The sequence below is a fragment of the Quercus suber genome, unplaced genomic scaffold (genome assembly GCF_002906115.3).
Source record: "Quercus suber isolate HL8 unplaced genomic scaffold, Cork oak 2.0 scaffold_231, whole genome shotgun sequence".
In the NCBI taxonomy this organism is placed as follows: domain Eukaryota; kingdom Viridiplantae; phylum Streptophyta; class Magnoliopsida; order Fagales; family Fagaceae; genus Quercus; species Quercus suber.
In genome coordinates this window covers 203220-216728 of record NW_027069688.1, presented here as the reverse complement: position 1 = coordinate 216728, position 13509 = coordinate 203220, and the positions used below count along the sequence as shown (strand labels likewise).

At 30.5% G+C, this 13509-nt stretch overlaps 1 protein-coding gene across 2 annotated transcripts; it reads left to right on the top strand.

The window, feature by feature from the left end:
- The first annotated feature begins 1968 nt into the window (after window positions 1-1968).
- LOC112039374 (mogroside IE synthase) lies at window positions 1969-12860 on the top strand. Of its 2 annotated transcripts, none has more exons than XM_065780286.1 (2): window positions 1969-2653; window positions 11939-12847. In XM_065780286.1, the coding sequence occupies exons 1-2, from the start codon at window positions 2006-2008 to the stop codon at window positions 12656-12658; spliced, it is 1368 nt and encodes a 455-aa protein (XP_065636358.1). In that variant the 5' UTR covers window positions 1969-2005; the 3' UTR covers window positions 12659-12847. The 2 variants fall into 2 exon arrangements, with proteins under 2 accessions (XP_065636358.1, XP_023928017.2); XM_024072249.2 differs by lacking the exon at window positions 1969-2653 and adding an exon at window positions 9408-10122 and having other exon boundaries at window positions 11939-12860.
- Window positions 12861-13509: the final 649 nt, after the last annotated feature.

Sequence of the window (13509 nt, the reverse complement as noted above, 5' to 3'; positions counted from 1 at the left end):
CTTGTAATTAACTACTTATAGTAAGAAAGTGCATTGGTTATATAGTCAATAAAACATAAAATTGTGCTCATGTAGCACTTAAGAAGCTATAGATAGTTTTTACCCAAATTGTAATAACTGATTGAAATCCAATATTCAGCACGCTAAAACAAAATCAGGCTGAAATCCAATAACGTTAACAATTTAAATTTATATAAGTAATATATATATTCAACAGGTAAACATATTCAAGAAGGAAAGTATTTCCAGGCTATGATATGTTTCTCTATAATAATTGGATTTTTTTTAAAGTGCATGGTTATATGTTTCTAACTTTTATATGTGTATATATATATATATATAAAGCTAACTTTTATGACTTCTATTTGAAATTCTCGTTTCAACCATTGAAATTTCTTTGGTTTTAGCAGCCACAACTGCAAAAAAGGAAAGTCCAGCAGAGTTTCCTTTTTTGTTTTTTACTAACTTTTATGACTTCTATTTGAAATTCTCGTTTTAACCATTGAAATTTCTTTGATTTTAGGTCACATGTGCAAAAAGGAAAGTCCAGCAGAGTTTCTTTTTCTTTTTTTTTTCTTCGGTAAAAAAAAAAAAAAAAAAAATGGGTAGAGGGGGACTAATATGACTTCCCTACTTAGACGTGACTATAATAGAACCTTATCTATTTCCAGACAAGAACCAATACTCTCGGTTTATAAAAACTCACTTATTATTTTTTGAACCGTTTAAAATAAAAATATAATATAAAAAATACCAATACATAACTAGTTATTGAGGTATGAACTTATGAACTTAAGTCTAGAGACTTGTTGGTCCAGTATTTAACTTACAGAATGTTGGTAGAATTTCACAAGCTAGTTCCAATTTCCAAGTGATCCATATATAGCTGCTATGACATGGCTTTAGAAAGCTACCCCACTCGTGATTGTCAAAACCAACTAATCAAACAGGTCTGCTTACATATTTAATTACNTAAAACAAAATCAGGCTGAAATCCAATAACGTTAACAATTTAAATTTATATAAGTAATATATATATTCAACAGGTAAACATATTCAAGAAGGAAAGTATTTCCAGGCTATGATATGTTTCTCTATAATAATTGGATTTTTTTTAAAGTGCATGGTTATATGTTTCTAACTTTTATATGTGTATATATATATATATATAAAGCTAACTTTTATGACTTCTATTTGAAATTCTCGTTTCAACCATTGAAATTTCTTTGGTTTTAGCAGCCACAACTGCAAAAAAGGAAAGTCCAGCAGAGTTTCCTTTTTTGTTTTTTACTAACTTTTATGACTTCTATTTGAAATTCTCGTTTTAACCATTGAAATTTCTTTGATTTTAGGTCACATGTGCAAAAAGGAAAGTCCAGCAGAGTTTCTTTTTCTTTTTTTTTTCTTCGGTAAAAAAAAAAAAAAAAAAAATGGGTAGAGGGGGACTAATATGACTTCCCTACTTAGACGTGACTATAATAGAACCTTATCTATTTCCAGACAAGAACCAATACTCTCGGTTTATAAAAACTCACTTATTATTTTTTGAACCGTTTAAAATAAAAATATAATATAAAAAATACCAATACATAACTAGTTATTGAGGTATGAACTTATGAACTTAAGTCTAGAGACTTGTTGGTCCAGTATTTAACTTACAGAATGTTGGTAGAATTTCACAAGCTAGTTCCAATTTCCAAGTGATCCATATATAGCTGCTATGACATGGCTTTAGAAAGCTACCCCACTCGTGATTGTCAAAACCAACTAATCAAACAGGTCTGCTTACATATTTAATTACATCATGCATTCTTTTTATAAAGTCCATCACCAATCATTAAATATATATATGCAAACCAATATTTCAAACCTACCAGTCAACTTTTCTCCAAAAAAAAAAAAAAAAAAAACTACCAGTCAACTTTGAAGCATCATAAATCTCTCCCTGTTTATTGCTTTTCTAAGTTCTAACAAATACTTTTATGTGTTCATTGAGTGAGAGAAAATGGAGAGAGAACAAGAAGCTACTCTTACCCATATTGTTGTACTCCCTTACCCTTTACAAGGTCATATAAACCCAATGCTCCAATTCTCCAAACGCTTAGCCACAAAGGGTCTCAAGGTGACCCTACTCACCCCCAAGTCCATTGTCGAGTCCACGAAAGGCCAAGCCAGCTCAGTCACATTTGAGCCCATTGATGACGATGATGACTCTGGGGAGCTTATAGCAGCAGAAACAATGGAAGCGTTCGACGAGCGCTTTAAAGCCATGTTTTCACATGGTTTAGGAGGCCTTATTGAGAAAAATAACAGCTATGGATATGCTACTAAATTAGTTGTCTATGATTGCATTTTGCCATGGGCAGTAGACATAGCAAAACAACATGGTATTGGTGCAGCTCCGTTTATAACTCAATCATGCACAATTGCTGCCATCTATTACAACTTGTATCAGGAGAGATTTACGCTTCCTCTTCAAGAGCCTGAAATGTCATTGCCTTCACTGCCGCTGCTAAGGATGGATGACATGCCGTCCATCATTTCCCAGCCGGCATCATACCCATTTATACTAAAAGTTTGCCTGGAAATGTACCATAATTTCCATGAAGTGAATTGGGTATTTTGTAACTCATTTGATAAGTTGGAAGAGGAGGTAAGTTCGTTCTTTAATTCCAGCATATGTATCTTTTAATTTGCAAGTGCAAACATTCAAAACACAAAATTTTATTTTTATTTTTTACACATTTTAAATGGTAGAGAGGGATTTGAACTTGGAGATTTCTCTCAATTAGAAATACCATAATATATGTCATTTGAACTAAAAGTCATTGGCCCATGCATTTAGTACACATAATTATAGGTACACGGAGATAGATACATCATAATAATTCCTACCAAGCCAAAAGGTTAGTCTAGTTAGATTGACATTCTTATTATGGGGGTGACATGCAATTTTTGACAAAAATTCAGTATTCATCTCTTGAAAATGAAGTTTTGATTATTGTTAGAGAGTAAATATGATTGAAGCACATCAAGGGAAATTGAAACCGTGAAGATGATTTTTTTTTTTTTTTCTTTCTGAATTGCTACCATGACAATGATACACACACAATAGGATTTTAACCTATTCAACCAAGCTACCAATTAATTTTTTGATATATTTATCATCAATTCCAGACAATAAATGGTTTTTAAAGAAATAATAAATGATACTTTGTGATATATTGTATCAATTTATGATAAAGAAAGCAATGTCACCTGAATATGTGAAATTCATCTTTTCAATTTTTTTTTTTTTTTTTAATAATTAAAAGTAGGTGGTTAGAGATGTACTATATAAAAAAAAAAAGGAAATGTCAACGGATTTTAACCTATTCAACCAAGCTGCCAATTAATTTTTTGATATATTTATCATCAATTCCAAACAATAAATGGTTTTTAAAGAAGTAATAAATGTTACTTTGTGATATATTGTATCAATTTATGATAAAGAAAGCAATGTCACCTGAATATATAAAACTCATATTTTCATTGTTTTTTATTAAAAGTAAGTGGTAAGAGATGTACTATATAAAAAAAATGAAATGTCAACGGATGTCCTTAAGTAATTATTAATAAACTATTTTAAAAAAGCTTTTATGGAAAAAAAAAAAAAAACAATTAATATTTTCACAGTTTTTCTATTTTTCAAAATAATGATATCAAAATTTTCCTAAAATGAATTGTTAATCATTATCTTAAGAGCATGCATTAATATATCCCATATAAAAATTAAGTTTAATTTAATAATCAAATGGGGAGGAAAAATAATAAAAATATAAAAAATCACAACAAAAGAAAACAAATGATGATTTTACTTTCGATCAATTGTTTTCCAATGAACTTGTGTTCGAGATGTTTAGGTGTAATTTATTCAAATCTATATGTTGTGAATGTTTTGGTGAATTCCATCAAGTGGTGAGCTGGATTTCAAGCCAATGGCCAATCAAGAACATAGGACCAACAATTCCATCAATGTACTTAGACAAGAGGTTGAAGGACGACAAAAATTACGATCTGAGCCTCTTCAAACCAAGTGTTGATGCTTGCATGAAATGGCTGGACTCGAAGGATACTGGCACAGTTGTTTATGTATCTTTTGGAAGCATGGCTGCCTTAGGAGAAGAGCAAATGGAAGAACTAGCACTGGGCCTAAAGAGGAGTAATAGGTATTTCTTGTGGGTAGTTAGAGAGTCAGAAACAAAGAAACTTCCTACAAAATTTATAGAGGAGACAACTGAGAGAGGTTTGGTGGTGACATGGTGCCCTCAATTAGAAGTTTTGTCTCATAAGGCTGTCGGCTGCTTCATGACTCACTGTGGTTGGAACTCAACGCTCGAAGCACTAAGCTTGGGCGTGCCGATGGTGGTCATGCCACAATGGAGTGACCAAGCCACCAACTCTAAGTGTGTCATGGATGTGTGGAAGGTCGGAATTAGGGTTAAGGTAGATGACAAAGGGATGGTCACAAGAGAAGAAATTGAACTATGTATTAATGAAGTTATGGGAGAAAAAAGGGAGGAGATGAAAAGGAATGCATTGAAATGGAAGAAATTAGCTAATGAGGCTTTGGATGAAGGTGGAAGCTCCGATAAGAACATCGAGGAGTTTGTGGAAAAAATTGTACAAATTTGATGTTATGTAAAACAAGGTCATTGTTGGAAACCATGAAAGATGGCTTCTCAATATTCATGTAGGTTTACATCACTCGTATTCATTGAATGTTGTGTTTTGATTAATGAAAAAGTTTTGAATAAATATTTTCTCAAAAAAGTGAAGGTGAAATAAGAAAATTAATTTATAATATAGAAGGTCATCAATTGTAGGATCCAAAATTTTCGAATGTCAACCAATTGTCCACAAAAATCACTAGAATTTGTCAACCAAGGTCAGTTTTCTTTTATCAAAATTATTAGCTTGTTGTAGGACAGATGATATTCCGGAAATTTTGTTGTCGATCTACCTACTCTAAAATAAATCTAAATCATATCTTAAAGAATATCAGCTACACACAGTCTTCAGGAATTTTTTTAGGAGGTGAGTAAGAAGATGAGTCTTGCGGTCTAGGTGATTTCTGTTTTACAAATAAAAAGTACTATGTTCATAATATTTTTACAATATTTTCAAAAAAAATCTTAGATGATAAATTGTTATTTGTTCTAATTTAAACCAACTATTGGAATTACATTTTTTGCCCATCATTAACAGCAAGTAACAATCTACTATTTAAAATTTGTTATGAAAGTATTGTAAAAATATTGTGAGCATAGCATTTCTTATAAAAGATAAATTTTAAGTTCATTTGACATATTGTTTCTCAATTAATACAATGAACATACTAATTATTGCTACTAAAATTAAATCTTGGAAATTATTTATTATTTCTAAATACAATAAATATATTAAGTATTATTGTTAAGTGAATTGCAAGTGAGATCTAAATATAATAAAATTGGGTAAATCACAAGTTTGGTTCCTAATCATACACTATGTCTCAATTTGATCCTAACTTTTTAAATGTGTCATTTTACTCCATCACTCTTCAATATCATGTCAAAATAGTCCTTACCATTAAGTTGTGGATGAAAAAAAAAATTGACATGTGATATTAAAATATTAATTTTAGTGCCATCTAGAATTCCAAGTAAGATGCCAAGTGGCCTAAATTATTTTAAAAAATTAAAAATTAAAACTAAAATAAAATAAAAACATTTGAGATCTACAATTCAACTAGGCATGGAAGGCCTGGTTAACTTAATCAATCCATCCCAAATTAGACGGTGTCATAGCCATTAAGAAAATAATCAAAATCCAAAGGCCCAATAAAAAACATTTGAGATCTACAATTCAACTAGGCATGGAAGGCCTGGTTAACTTAATCAATCCATCCCAAATTAGACGGTGTCATAGCCATTAAGAAAATAATCAAAATCCAAAGGCCCAATGTTGAATTTTGGTCATTGATTTAACAACATTGAAGAAATAGATTTGCCTCAGTATTGAGTTTGTGGAGAAAGAAATTAATCAGAGTGCTAGGGAATGAGAGACTGTTGAAGAAGTCCTTAGTCCTTACCATCAAGAACGTTTATTTTGTCCTTAAACTTACTTGTATTGATCTCCTCTTTTCTCTTACAAACTTCATTTTGGCCAACCTAATCTATCTATACTATTTATAAAAGGATTCTCCTCTTTGAATTGGATTTTTTTTGTAGTTCAAAAATACACTCATTAATAAAAGACAACTTCTCTTAGAAATAAGGTTATAAATGTCAGATAACAAATTCTATTTTCAATTCAAAAACAGAAGTCTTAAAATTTAGAATTTTTCCTTTCATGTTCATCTTTTTATTTCCTAAAATTTAGCATTTTTTTTTAAAATTCATTTTTCATCCTATTAAAAGTAAAACACCATTTAAAAAATAAAAAAAAACTAAGAGAACTCCTAAAAAAATAATAGAAATTACCGTTACTATTTATTTCTAAAGTTTGTCATTTTTATTTTTTTTTGAAAAATAAAAATATATATTTCAAAATTATAATTGATACAAATTATTAACCATTATCCAAAAAATTTATAATAAAAAAACCCCTAAATATGTGTGTGTGTGTGTGTGTGTGTGTGTGTGTGTATTATCAAAGCCCTAAATAGAATTGTTACACCTTAAATAAGTAATTGTTAATGCAGGATAGGAGACTACAGAGTACAAACCAAATTAAATTGTAAGAATAAGTCTGGTGCCACAATTTGTGCCACAACTCACCCATGTGGTGAGTTGTGGTTGGTAGAAAGGTGTCCCCACATGTACATAATCATTTATAGTCTCATATGACAAATAATTACTTAAACTACCTACCGAGATCTAAGACTAAAACTTTAAATAAATAGAAATGTAAATAAAAAAATAAAAAATATTTTACTTATAAAAGACCAATTCAACAAGCACATGGATTTTCTTTAGCTCCTTTAATATTTTTAGTGTAATGTGAGTTATGTCGCATAAGCCTAAAAATATTTAAAGGAGCTAAAGAAAATTCATTTACTTTTTTAGTTTTTTTACATTTAAAAAGAGATTAAAATCATGAGTCGGTCGGGCGTCTGATTTTAGGGATGTGAATCATGTGACATAGAGGTAGAATATACATTATTTTGTCTCTTGTCTGTGTATCTATCTCTCTACACCAATTCTACCAAAAAAATCTCTCTACACCAATTTCTTGCCCCCACATATCACGTACGTTTTGCCTTTAAGCAATGATGTCGTCGAACGCCATTGGCTAATCACAAGTTTATTCCCTTTAGTGATTCAGCAAAGAAAAAAAAAAAAAAAAAAATTTATTCCCTCAGCGCCTACGTAACTGGACACACATTCAAAAGTTGATCAATTATTGCTAGTGTCGCCTAGTTTACTGTAACATACTTATTGATATGATTTGACATTAAAAAATTTTATTTTTTTATAATATTGTCATATATTAAAATTATAAAATATACCACATTATTTTAATTTTATTACTTTTATAAACAATGTAATGTTGTATTATTGTATAAAATTACATTAATATAATATTACAATAACCTAATATTATAATGTAATATAATTTAATATCACAGCGAATCAAACGCCTTCTAAAAGGAAAAATTATAAATTTTTAAGTGTCTATTTGAAAACAGTTTATTTAGTTTTTTCTAAAAGTGTGCTAAAATATACTTGTACCTTAAAAAAATTGAAAAAGTGAGAAAATGCAAGAAAAAATATAGTATTTTCAGTGTTTTTATCCTAGAGACACACATTTAACCCAAAAGGTTCAAGTCTAATGGATTTAAGCTTAACTATATCATATTAACCACTCATTTTTTTTTATTAATATGTAATATGAGACTTTACTTACATGTGTATACTCAATAGAGTTGATTAGTAAACCATAAGATAAAATAAAATTAAAACAATAAAATTTAATTAAAGAAAAAGTATGATTGGGTTGGTAAAATAAATTATATTTGAGGAAAACAACAATATTTTAAAACACTAATTTTTATGGTAGTCTTAGCAATATTTTTATGGCTTTTTTTAGAGAAATATTTTTATGGTTTTAGAGTTTTTGTTGTTGTGTTTTCTATTGATTTTTCAATCTAGATAATTGCTTAATTCTGTATAATATTTTGATTTAGCATAGACTTATGTATTCTCACTATTAATTATTTGAAATCTTCGGAAAAAAATTCCAAATACCACATTACTTTGAACTATTTAACCATTGAAATTTCTTAGGTTTTAGTTGCCAAATGTGAATTTATAATATTGTCATATATTAAAATTATAAAATATACCACATTATTTTAATTTTATTACTTTTATAAACAATGTAATGTTGTATTATTGTATAAAATTACATTAATATAATATTACAATAACCTAATATTATAATGTAATATAATTTAATATCACAGCGAATCAAACGCCTTCTAAAAGGAAAAATTATAAATTTTTAAGTGTCTATTTGAAAACAGTTTATTTAGTTTTTTCTAAAAGTGTGCTAAAATATACTTGTACCTTAAAAAAATTGAAAAAGTGAGAAAATGCAAGAAAAAATATAGTATTTTCAGTGTTTTTATCCTAGAGACACACATTTAACCCAAAAGGTTCAAGTCTAATGGATTTAAGCTTAACTATATCATATTAACCACTCATTTTTTTTTTTTATTAATATGTAATATGAGACTTTACTTACATGTGTATACTCAATAGAGTTGATTAGTAAACCACAAGATAAAATAAAATTAAAACAATAAAATTTAATTAAAGAAAAAGTATGATTGGGTTGGTAAAATAAATTATATTGAGGAAAACAACAATATTTTAAAACACTAATTTTTATGGTAGTCTTAGCAATATTTTTATGGCTTTTTTTAGAGAAATATTTTTATGGTTTTAGAGTTTTTGTTGTTGTGTTTTCTATTGATTTTTCAATCTAGATAATTGCTTAATTCTGTATAATATTTTGATTTAGCATAGACTTATGTATTCTCACTATTAATTATTTGAAATCTTCGGAAAAAAATTCCAAATACCACATTACTTTGAACTATTTAACCATTGAAATTTCTTAGGTTTTAGTTGCCAAATGTGAAAAAAGGATAGTTCAACGGAGGTTGCCAAACTAGTTCCAATTTCCAAGTGTCTACTCTAGTGACTAGACACATGCTTTGACGTAATTATCTTTAGAAAGTCCCAATGCTCATGTAGTTTAGAACTAATCAAATTGATCTTACATACTTAATTACGTCTTCCATGAATTTTATGTATCACCAATAATGTCTATAAATATGTAACTCATATCTTAAACCTACCAATCAACATTGAAGCATCATAATCTCCTTGTTTCTTGCTTATAACAAGTCCTTTTTTGTTCATTGAGTGAGACAAAAACAAGCTTAGGAAAATGGAGAGAGAACAAAGAGCTACTCTTACCCATGTTGTTGTACTCTCATTCCCTATACAAGGCCACATAAACCCAATGCTCCAATTCTCCAAACGCCTAGCTTCAAAGGGTCTCAAGGTGACCCTACTTTCCACCAACTCCATCGTCAAATCCATGGATGGTCAAGCCAGCTCTGTCACAATTGAGCCGATTGCTGATGACTCTGGCGAGTATCCAACAGTAGAAACCATGGAAGCGTATATCGATCGCTTCAAAGTCATGTTTTCACATAGTTTGGAAGACCTTATTGAGAGAAATAAAAGCATTGGATATGCTACTAAATTAGTTGTCTATGATAGCATTTTGCCTTGGGCACTAGAGGTAGCAAAACAACATGGTGTTGGTGGAGCTCCGTTTATAACTCAATCATGCACAATTGCTGCCATCTATTACCACTTGTTTCAGGGGAGAATTACACTTCCTCTACAAGTGCCTGAAGTATCATTGCCTTCACTGCCACTGCTAAGGATCGATGACATGCCGTCCTTCATTTCTCAGCCAGATTTATATCCACTTCTACTAAGACTTTGCGTGGATGAGTTCCATAATTTCCATGAAGTGAATTGGGTATTTTGCAGCTCTTTTGATAAGTTGGAAGAGGAGGTAAGTTTGTTCTATAATTCCACCAAATGTATCTTTTAATTTGCTTGCGTGCAAACATTCAGAACACAATTTTTTTTTTAATATGCATTTTAAATGATTGAGGGAGATACAAACTTCGAAATCTCTCTCCATTAGAAATACTAGGATATATGTCATTTGATTTAAAGGTCATTTGGTTTAAAATTCATAATTATAGGTACATGGAGAATATATATCATATATGATAGATCCTACCAAGCCAACTAGTTAATCGAGCTAGACTGACATTCTTACGGGGGTAAAAATTGTTTGACAAAAAATTGAGTATTTAATTCTTCAAAACGAAGTTTTGATTATTGTTAAAGAATAAATTCGGTTGAAGCGTATCTACGGAAATTGCTACCATGACGATGATTTTTTCTTTCAAAATTGCTACCATGACCAAGATTTGCTTTTTCCTTAGATGTATGAAAAAGATATATATATATATATATATGTTTCAAGATACTAGGTGCCCGTTTGGCTTGGGCTGAATAGCTGAAAACGCGCACTTGCAATTCAGCTTTTTTTTTTTTTTCACGGGTTTCAGTCAAATTTTTACTGTTCATTTACTATTGCAGCTACTGTTCATGAACAATTTTTTTTTTAATATGCATTTTAAATGATTGAGGGAGATACAAACTTCGAAATCTCTCTCCATTAGAAATACTAGGATATATGTCATTTGATTTAAAGGTCATTGGTTTAAAATTCATAATTATAGGTACATGGAGAATATATATCATATATGATAGATCCTACCAAGCCAACTAGTTAATCGAGCTAGACTGACATTCTTACGGGGGTAACAATTGTTTGACAAAAAATTGAGTATTTAATTCTTCAAAACGAAGTTTTGATTATTGTTAAAGAATAAATTCGGTTGAAGCGTATCTACGGAAATTGCTACCATGACGATGATTTTTTCTTTCAAAATTGCTACCATGACCAAGATTTGCTTTTTCCTTAGATGTATGAAAAAGATATATATATATATATATATATATGTTTCAAGATACTAGGTGCCTGTTTGGCTTGGGCTGAATAGCTGAAAACGCGCACTTGCAATTCAGCTTTTTTTTTTTCACGGGTTTCAGTCGAATTTTTACTGTTCATTGACTGTTGCGGCTACTGTTCATGAACAGTCTAAATTGCTACCATGACCAAGATGTTTCAAGATACTAGGTGCCCATTTGGCTTGGGCTGAATAGCTGAAACGCGCACTTGCGATTCAGCTTTTTTTTTTTTCACGAGTTTCAGTCAATTTTTATTGTTCATTTACTGTTGTAGTTACTGTTCATGAACAGTAGTTGCAATATTTGACTTTTCTCACAAATTTTACTGTTTATGGACCCACAATTTTCACTTTTTAGCAACTTTTTCATTAAAAATGGGTTCTACAGTACTATTTACACATTTAAAAATTATTTGCTATAGTGTTTTTTAGTTTTCAGCTATATCCAAATGGACCCTAAATAGTTTTTAGATAAACAATAAATGTTTCTTGAGAAATATTCTATCCATGTATGATAAAGAAAGTAATGTCACTTGCATATATAAAACTCATCTTTCCATTGTTTTTTATTAAATACCAGTGGTTAGGGATATATATACCATATAAAAACATAGGTTTGTGACTTCATATTCATATTCAGAGTGGGAAGAAAAATGAAAAGATATAAATACACATGATGAATTTATTTTCGATCAATTGTTTTCCAATGAACTTATGTTCAAGATGTTTAGGTGTAATTTATTCAAATCTATATGTTGAAAATATTTTGGTGAATTCCGTCAGGTGGTGAGCTGGATTTCAAGCCAATGGCCAATCAAGAACATAGGACCAACAATTCCATCAATGTACTTAGACAAGAGGTTGAAGGACGACAAGAATTACGATCTGAGCCTCTTCAAACCAAATGTCGATGCTTGCATGAAATGGCTGGACTCGAAGGATACTAGCACAATTGTTTATGTATCTTTCGGAAGCTTGGCTGCCTTAGGAGAAGAGCAAATGGAAGAACTAGCATTAGGCCTAAAAAGGAGTAATAAGTATTTCTTGTGGGTAGTTAGAGAGACAGAAACAAAGAAACTTCCTACCAACTTTATAAAGGAGACAACTGAGAGAGGTTTGGTGGTGTCATGGTGCCCTCAATTAGAAGTTTTGTCTCATAAGGCTGTCGGCTGCTTCGTGACTCACTGTGGTTGGAACTCGACACTCGAAGCACTGAGCTTGGGTGTGCCAATGGTGACCATGCCACAATGGACTGACCAAACCACCAACTCTAAGTTTGTCATGGATGTGTGGAAGGTCGGGATTAGGGTTAAGGCAGATGCCAAAGGCATGGTCACAAAAGAAGAAATTGAGCTGTGTATTAATGAGGCTATGGGAGAAAAGAGGGAGGAGCTGAAAAGGAATGCAACAAAATGGAAGAAATTAGCTAATGAGGCTTTGGATGAAGGTGGAAGCTCTGATAAGAACATCAATGAATTTGTAGAAAAAATTATGCACACCTAAAGTTATGTAAAACAAGGTCATTGTTGGAAATCTCGAAAGATAGCTTTTATATATGGGTCATGCTAACGAGTGCCCTTAGGACATTGGTTAACAATCCATTTTAAAAAAGTTTTGACACTACTTTTATGAAAAATGAATAAAGCTATCAAAACATTAATTAATTTTTTTTCCCCATAAAAACTTTATTTAAATGGATTATTAACCAATATCTTAAGAACATTCGTTAACATTTCCTTTATATATTCATGTAGGTTTACATCATTTGCATTTTTGTGGTTTTTTTTTTTTTTTTAGTTGTTGCATTAATGTAATTTTGTGTTTTCATTAATGAGAAAGTTTTTGGGGATGATATTATGAAAATTTTATTGTCGACTCTAAATACAGATCATATCTAATAAATATTAACTACACACGTATTGTATTGATCCCAAAAATTAGGAAAAATTACACTTTACCATCCTAAACTATACCAAGTTACATTTTACACCCTAAACTATTCAAATGCACACTTTGTACCATAAACTATCACACTTATAACACTTTACACCCCGGTGTTACTTTTACTGTTATGTTTAATGGAATCCTACTATACATGACAAGCACATGCATCTTACTTAGGTAGATCAAACTTAAAAAAACTAAAACACCCTTCTTCCAAATCAATTAAAACAAAAACCAATTTTTTTCCATATCTCTCTCCCTGTCTAATGTGCGTACTAGCCTTTTCTAAATTCATCTTCTTGTAAACCCTAATCCCCAATTCGAAAATTGCTTCTACTCCACCACCGCTCCACCATCTCTCCATCGTCCCTCCACCACCACAACAACCATCTGTCCACCATTCCAAATCG

Excerpts from the sequence above, each read along its gene's own strand:
- LOC112039374 (XM_065780286.1), top strand. The coding sequence starts at position 2,006 with ATGGAGAGAGAACAAGAAGCTACTCTTACCCATATTGTTGTACTCCCT. Across the intron at positions 2,654-11,938 it reads TTGATAAGTTGGAAGAGGAG|GTGGTGAGCTGGATTTCAAG; the intron begins GTAAGTTCGTTC and ends GAATTCCGTCAG.